General features: G+C 36.8%; 1 protein-coding gene across 1 annotated transcript in view; it reads right to left on the reverse strand.

Annotated features, from left to right (window-relative positions):
- Positions 1–314: 314 nt before the first annotated feature.
- Positions 315–8,617, reverse strand: part of HINT3 (histidine triad nucleotide binding protein 3) — a 26,556-nt gene continuing 18,253 nt past the window's right edge. The window contains exons 4-5 of the mRNA XM_069077463.1: positions 5,946–6,072; positions 315–3,041 (exon numbers count right to left, since the gene is read on the reverse strand). Coding sequence (XP_068933564.1) covers positions 2,994–3,041; positions 5,946–6,072 — 175 coding nt within the window. The 3' untranslated portion in view covers positions 315–2,993. The remainder of the gene's footprint in view (positions 3,042–5,945; positions 6,073–8,617) is intronic.

The raw sequence follows: 8,617 nt of genomic DNA on the forward strand, positions 1-8,617 counted from the left end.
CACTCGCCTGTTTGGACCTAGTATCTCATTTTAAAAATTGCAACACTCTGTTGAGTAAAGGGAGTAGAGGCAATAACAACAGTGGTGGCAGAGATTATGACAGCAGCATGGACAATTCCACTAATAAATGCAGCAGATTCAAACTGAACAACCTCTGCTAAAAATAATATATAAGGTGAATGAATGTTTGTTGAATTTAATTGGCTTGTTTTACTCTCATTCACGTCTGAAATCCTGGGAACATTTAAACCTAGCTCTGATCTAAGTTTGGGCCTGTTTTTTATACAATAAAATAATATTCCAGAAAAGCATAATTTGACACAAAGTGTTTTTAATTTTTACCTACTTTTCTCTTTCACATTATTTTATGTGACTCATTGCTAACAATCTAGGATATCTCACAATTCAGTAGTTACAAAGTACCACAGTATTCATAAGTAATGTCTTCAATACTACCATAACATTTTTGCAAAAGCTTACAAATTATTGTTATTGTTGTTTTTGCTATTTTGCTTACCAAATCTTGAAGATAGTTAGTGAGCCCCCTTCAATCTATTTTACTAAAAAGGCCAAGTGAAAAGTTTAGTAAACTGAAAAACATTAGCTTCTGGTAGCAAACATGATGGACTTCCAATAAAAATGGTTTCTTTATTTTCCTTGGGATTTTCACTTGGGAGAGGGTAAAAAAAATGTTATCTGATAGTTTATTGTACCAATATACACAAGTCAACAGACCATCTAAAAGAGCTTGCAATACTTGGAAATCTATAAAACTGTGTAACAGCACCTTATCACTGTCTGTTAAAAATATGCATATCTAGCTAAGACCATTGGAGTTCATTAAATCAGTTTAAAGAACCTGGCAAAGTGCTGAAAAGGTGAGATGCAAGAACAAAGCTCCTTTCCTGTTAAGTGATTTATGATGACAGAGAGATGGACAGTCCTTTCACTGACAAGGAAGGTTTACTATGAGCTCTCTCCAAAAAGTCAGATTAAAACATACCTTATATTCAACCTCATTTGCTGTTTTTAGCTCCAGGACTCCCAACTCAGCAATGGATAGAAAACTTGGGAGACCCAGGTTCTAGCTCTTCTGTCATTACACATCTTGCTATGTGACTTTAGGCAGGTCAATTAACTGTTATGGGCCTCAATTTCCATATAAAGAGAGGGGGTTGAATCAACGATATCTAAGGTTTCTTCAAACTCAAACATTCTCTAAGTCTATGGTGAACAATCCATAAGTTCACTCACAAGTCTCCAAAATCCAGTATCTAAAATTAAATCTCGAGGCTCATTTCACTCTTGAACTAATAATAATAATGGAAAACAGGATTCAAATGAAATCCTTCACAAAGCTATCTTCACTAAGTGCCAGATTTGTTAAGTTCAATATTCCATTAATTAAAAGTACTGTTTCTTTAGTAACATGTAGGCAAACATCAATAGCTAAGACAAAATATCATTCCATTCCTACACAGAGGCCTTAATCCTTACATATGCATTTCTATTCATCATATAATACAATAATCCTTCGGAAACTATACACTACTATTCACTCTAATCCACCAGTTTGAGTGTAAACTAGAAAAAGATGTACTAAAATGGATCAGCATACCAAGACAATGGCACTCCCTTCTTTTCAGCAAGGTACCCAATGAAATAAGGAATAGGAATTTTATTTATTTTTGTCCAGACCTATGGTTTCATCAGTGTAAGGAACTACTGGATGAAAAAACTACCAATGCAATCATAAACACATCTCTAAATTTCATCTTAGAGAATTGCACTGGGAACTCTCAAGGGATTGTGAGAGTTTAAGCGACTTGCCCATGGTCAAACAGCTGGCATATATTAATAGGCATGTCTTGCTATTTCTAAGGCCAGTCCTCCATCCATTATACCACTTTATGTCTCATCAATTTTATAGACATCAAACAAGATCCCCTGTTTTACTTTCTAATTTCTATAAATCTTAAGCATTTTTTTTGTGGGGATGATAGGGGTAGTGCGAAGAAGTGGCATAGGAAGAACAAATTTATTCATTTTTGATTCAACTTCCTTCAGATAGAAGAAAAATGTGTCATAAAAACAGTTCCTGTCAATTTTAATACATTCATATAATCAGTTTCTATATTATAAGAATTTCTTCCCCAACTCATGTCACTAAAAGCAAGATCTCACCCATTATAATGAACTCTAATATCTAGTTTTTAAAAAAATCAATGAATGTATTACTAGAAATCATGGTCAAAGCCTTAGGAAGCTGAAGAAGAACTAAGTGGAGAAAAGCTGAACTTTAAAAAGTGGGAAGCACTCTGATCCAGTAGAAAGGTGAGTGGTGTCACATACAAGCAACCCTTTCTAATCCAAGTTACTGGCATCCTTAGGTGTTATTTTTGTCAATGTAGTAAGATAATACTTAAGTGGGATAAGGTTAAAGAGGATGAGAAATAGTTACTGCTTAATTAGAAAACAGATCTGGGAATAAATAACTTGGTTTAAGTCTCCTTTCCTATCCTGTCATACAACAGCATATAACTATTACAGAAAGTAACTGTTATAAATAACAAATAATAAACGTGGGTTTTAAAAAAGGACTTCAGCAGAATTTCTTGGTAGTGTGACCTTTTTAAGATACATATTAAAAGGGAAATATTAGTTAGAAGTCAGTCATTAAGACATGAAAATAACTTATTGTGTGTATACACACACATCTATGTATATAGAACCCTTCTTTACAAGTAGTAATGTGATTTTTTTTTACCTGTAATATTTCCATTAAAACATTCCCAAGGTCATTAAATAAGTACTTATGTGAACTATGAACACATGTCTCATTAAGATTCAAACACAGGTTTTCCTATCTTTTCAGAGCAAAAAATTCTATCCTGCTTCAGATGGCCTGTCACTAAAGGCATCCAGCTATACAATGGCAGACTCCTAAGCACCCAACTTTTTAATTTACTGTGAGCCAAAATCAAGGCAACTCTTCAACTGGTAGCACTTCCAGCCTGTAGTCTTTCAATCAACTGATCAGCCTGCAAACATCAAGAAAGAAAAATGTTATTTGCTCTGCAAAATTATATGTAGTGAAGGTCAATTACATACAAGCAAATGTGTTGTCTTTTCCTATAAAATTTGAGTTCAATGAGAGCAGGGACTATCTTGCTTTTTCCCCAGTACTCAGAAGGTTTGCTTTGCACATAGTAAGCATTTAATAGATGTTTTCTGATTCATTCCTATGCAAATACTATATAACCAAACTAGTTACTGCTTCCCAAAAAATGTGGTTAAAGGCCTCCAATATAATGTAAATTGTTTTACATTGACAAAGCAGGCTTTTATTGGGTAGAATGCTGGACTCTGGAGTCAGGAAGCCCCGGGTTTAAATCCTACCTCTGACTCTTACTAGGTATGTGGTCATGGGCATATCACATAACCTTTGTGAGCCTAAATTTCTTCATCTATAATATATGTAAAATAATACCAGCAATGCCTAACTCCGAGGGTTATCTTGAGGCTCAAATGAAATAATTCAGATTGAATTAAAGTCTTAGTGAAGGCTTAAGCTCCTTAGTAAGCTATGATAGCATTTTGTAAATTCTAAAGCACTTCATACATGTCAGCTATTTCTCTTTCAACTGCCCCCACAAAGAAGCTAATATGTAAATAAATGTGCAAATCCAAACTTGTAAAAAGCAAACTACATTTTTAAAAAATTTCTTTTCATTTCTAGAGTTTTTCTCAACTATTTTATAAAATGTGGTTAGACCCTTCAGTGCTTCTTGGTAGAGTCTTTGGAGCAGGGATGGGGAACCTGAAGCCTCAAGGCCACATGTGGTCCTCTATGTCCTCAAGTGCCACCCTTTGACTGAATCCAAACTTCACAGAATCATGAAGTTTGGATTCAGTCAAAGGTCTGCACTTGAGAACCTAGAGGGCCACATGCGGCCTCAAGGCCGAGGCCGCAGGTTCCCCACCCCTACTTTGGAGTATTCCCTATTGTCTTTATTTATTTTCTCAGAACCACTCTATTGCACATTAACAAATGTCCATTTATTTCTACTCATTTTCTCCAAAGAATATAAAAAGGATTCACTTTGTAAAGGAATGTGATTTAGAACCCTACCGATATTTCTTTAAAATTTAAAAGATAAAAGCTGACACTCATAAAATATGACCTTCCAGATGTCAAGCACCATTTCACTTTTTAGCACTACAAGAAGCATATACTACTGACTGATAAATTAAACAGGTATGACCATTAGTCTTCACCAGAGGTGACTAAAAGCTAAGCCTGGTCAGCTGCTACACAGGTGACTCTAAAGATTCCAGAGTCACCTCTTATATTTATTTGAGAAGTCAAGGGTAAGAGTGATATGACTAAAACAGTTAGGGTCTATTTTTCTCAAGCTTCAGGAAAGCTGTCCTGGGTCAGATATGACCATTAATATTCACAGACTCTCCCTAACTAGCTTCCTAAAGCCACAAAAACTAACCCATACTCTACTACCAAAAGTAAGCTTGGGAAGATTTTCCTAGTTCCCTTCTGTTTTCAAATTGATTGTGTTAAAACCCAGAGTTTGTTAATCCCACCTGTGGGATGGACTTGTTGATGTGAAAAGAAAGTCCTGAACTGGGAGGAGCTGGTGACGTAGATTGGGAGAGACAAGAGAGAGGCGGAAGATCTTTTTTGGAAGCAGCACCTCGTGGAGAGAGAGAGACTAAGAGAATTGCTGGTGGCCGCTTTGAATTGCCCTGGACTTTTGAGACCTGCCCCCTGAGCTGCCAAGGACTGAGGAGACATGGCTGTTTTGCTGGTACTTTGTCTGTCTGTTTTGATGTTGTTTTGCCAGATTTGTCCACTGGTGAAAGACAGTCCTTTTGTTGAAGAAGTCCTGGAACCTGGCTGTTCGCTAAGAAGCCCTGAGACTGTCCTGCAGACAGAGAGTGAATACTGTCCACTGGTGACGGACAGTGCTGTTGTTGCAGGGGTCTGGAGACTGTCCTGCAGACAGAGTGAATACTGTCTACTGGTGAAGGACAGTGCAGTTGTTGCAGGGGTCTGGAGACTGTCCTGCAGACAGAGTGAATACTGTCCACTGGTGAAAGACAGTGCTGTTGTTGCAGGGGTCTGGGAACCTTTCTGTTGGTTCGGAAGCCCTGAAGAAGGATTTTCTTGTTGTATGTTTACAGAAATCCTGGGAGAGGGCTTTGCTAATGTGTTCAGGGGTTCTAGGACTGTTCTACAGACAGAGGATGAATTCATGAAGGGACTGGCAATGTATCTTATGACCTTGCTAAGCCTTGTCTCCCCAGAAACTAAGATTGCTGAGAACTTGCCTCATGTCAAGATGAAGAAAAGAGCTCCATTTGGGTATTAAGTGCTGTGTTTAAACTTGATGTAACTCTGGGGTAGATTCAATTGTGATCCAGGGGTGGGGAACTTTTGACCTTTTTGTGTTCTGTGGTTGAACAAATGAATGTAGTTTACTTATGTTTGGAAACTAATCTCCATTTGAGAAGAGGGGCTTTGTGGTGGACTTAATTAAGGTATAGCCTGGGGTGGAGAAGTATTTAGAACAGGGACTATGTAATTGATTGAATGATTGGAAGATCCTGGGGTGGGGTAGTACTTGGAGATTATTTAATCACACTTAGTAAATGCTGTATTTTGAATGATGTCATGTTTTGATCTTCTCTGTTCTGGGTTTGTTACTGAATAAAATGGAGAGCACCTATGCTGGTATTCTGAACCTTGGGAAGTTGCCTTTCTTTTGGCATTACATTACACCTTCCCTCTTTCCCCCTAACACAGTCATGTGGGGTTAGAGTAGACCTGTCAGTTGGGAATAAAACTACTCAGAGGTAGGAAAGTTATAGGAGTTGGAGGGCTGTACAACTCTCTATCTCTTGACTGTTCACAAGTCAACAATACTTACTGTGATGAACCAGTATGAATTGAGTCTATAAACCAATCTGGATAAGAAGCCAAGTTGACTGGCTGGTGCCAGGACATGAAGGTGCAAGTGGCCTATGGAACAGAACGGAGGCCAGTGGAAACCCATTCTGAAACAGAGGAGCAGAGAATCAGGAGTTAACAAATGAATCCGGGACCATCATTTGGCTCTATTAAAGGATTCATTTACTTTAAAAACTGTCCTAGGAAGATGCCCTGGAGGTACATTTAATATTCAAAATTAATTCTCCCAGAAGGCAGTTCATAGTAGCTTGGGACAAGGTCTTTAAAGATTCAATCTGTGCTCCTTTTACATGTAAGACTCCTTCTAAAGCAGTGGTTCTCAGATTTTTCCACAGTGGAAGAATCTTTTGGTTTTAAAAAAAAAATTGCAGAAATTTCATAGTAAAATTTTCTAAAATTGTTATATGGTAAAGTTCACTAACGAAAATAAAAGCTTGAGGTATTTCAGGATTCCTTGTAGCACAATTAAAGAAACACTGCTCTAAAGTATCATCACTCTTATATTAAATGTAAAAAATAGGGCTATGAATACAGTGAAGTAAAAACAGCAGAGATGATCTATCATTCAATCAGCAGAGGGCACTCTTATCTTTGTCAAAAGCCGAGCCCAAGCCAAGCATCCAAGCCTTCTCAAGAACAATTTCAACAGATATTGAGAACACATACAGCGTTCAACACTTTATCTCTTGACTTTTCTTAAGTCAACAATACTTACTGTGATGAACCAGTATGAATCGAGTCTATAAACCAATCTGGATAAGAAGCCCAGTTGACTGGCTGGTGTCAGGACATTTTAAGGAAACACTATAGATCAACTATATGCAAATATCTGATTTTACTGTGAAAATAGTTTACAAAAATTCTATTTATATACAACTTCAAAGGAACATACATAGTGAATAAAGGAATACCTATTTATAACAACCAATCCATCCAACAACCTAACAACAAATATTTATAAAGTGCCTGCCACATAACTATCCAAACCACAAATGGCGGCTACAGGACTGACAAGTGAGCACAAGGCACACAGAATTGGTACTATGTCATCAATCAAAATTATACATCAATAATCACTACTAGAGGCTGTGGGAAAAACAGGCATACTAACATACTGTTGATGGATCTAAAATTGGTCAAACTGATCTAGAAGGCAATTTAGAATTATCCAAAATGAGTGACCAAATTCTCCTTACCCTTTGACCAAGAAATTCCACTACTAGGGATATTTCCCAAGAAGGTAAGACATGGAAAGGTTCCATACGTAACAAAAAATTCATAGCAGCACTTTTTGATGTAGCAAAAATCAGAAACAAAACAGGTACCTGTGAAGTTGAATCAATTTTGAGACATGAGAGTAATGGAATATAATTGTACCATAAGAAATAATGAACAGGAGAAATCTAAAAGAACTTGATAAGGTCTGATATACGTATGAAATGATGCAGAATGAAAAGGCAGATTCAGAGAACCACATTTGTAAAGATCTCAATTTGGAGAGGGTTTTTTTTTCTTTTGGTCTAAACCAGAGGTTCCCAAATTTATTTGGCCTACTGCTCCCTTTTCAAAAGAAAGTTACTCAGCACCTCCCTAGAATATATACTTTAAAAATCATTTAATAGGTTTTAAAAAAAAATTCGCATCATTTAAAAAATGAACTTTTTAAAAAATGACACATCTTAAATTTAATAATTTATTGTAAATTTGTGAGTTTTTTCCTATATATCTTGATGACACAATATTGCATCATGTAACCATACAGTATCGTATTGTAAACAAATCGTTACATACATATTCCTACAGATGCACGCTGGACGTTGCGATGATGTGCAACATGTTCCCCTATCAGCACCTTCTGGTTAAGACTTGTTGATGGACTTGACCAGTGATCAGTTATAACTTGCACTTTGTGTGTTTATTTGGAAAATAATGTAAACATTACACCTTTAACGGTGTTACACAACAGATGAAACATGTACAAATGGTTTTTCAAAATTTTCTTATCTTCTCTTCTTATGCTTTCACCACCTCCTTATTTTTATGTGATGCCCCGGTTGCACCTGAGGCTACTGCTGCCCACCCCCCCTCATAGTTCCAGTGCCCAAGGGCCACTTATCTCTGGCTAGACCTTAATTTAATAGGTGACTCTGAGTGAAGAAACCCCCTTCCACCAATGCAGATTTGCAACTAACTAGTAATTAATATTCTCAGGGAGGTGCCTGGGACATTGAGATGTTTAACTGACTTATCTAGAAACAGAAAGATACTATATACTAGATTCAGGGCTTGAAGCAAGACCTTCTTGACTGCAAGACTTGTTTGCCTAAGTGATCATGTAAAGGAAAACAACCCTACGAGACAGTTTCATGTGTAGTCTTCTTTTCCTGTTCATAACTTATATAGGAAAATGTTAATTTTATTATTAAATTCAGAATAATGTTCTTAAAAATAATAATAAGGGTTGGACTAGATGCCTTTTGAGTTCTAAATCTATCATCCTATAATTAAAGTATACAAGTCTAAATCCCAGAATCAGACTTCACAAAGCACTTTGTACCTTTCCTATGCAACTGAGGGTGAGGGGGTGTGTGTGTGTGTGTGTGTGTGTGTGTGTGTGTGTGTGTGTGTGTG

The sequence above is a fragment of the Petaurus breviceps genome, unplaced genomic scaffold (genome assembly GCF_028583685.1).
Source record: "Petaurus breviceps papuanus isolate PSGF00001 unplaced genomic scaffold, PetGlider_PUasm1.0 90977, whole genome shotgun sequence".
Lineage (NCBI taxonomy): Eukaryota > Metazoa > Chordata > Mammalia > Diprotodontia > Petauridae > Petaurus > Petaurus breviceps.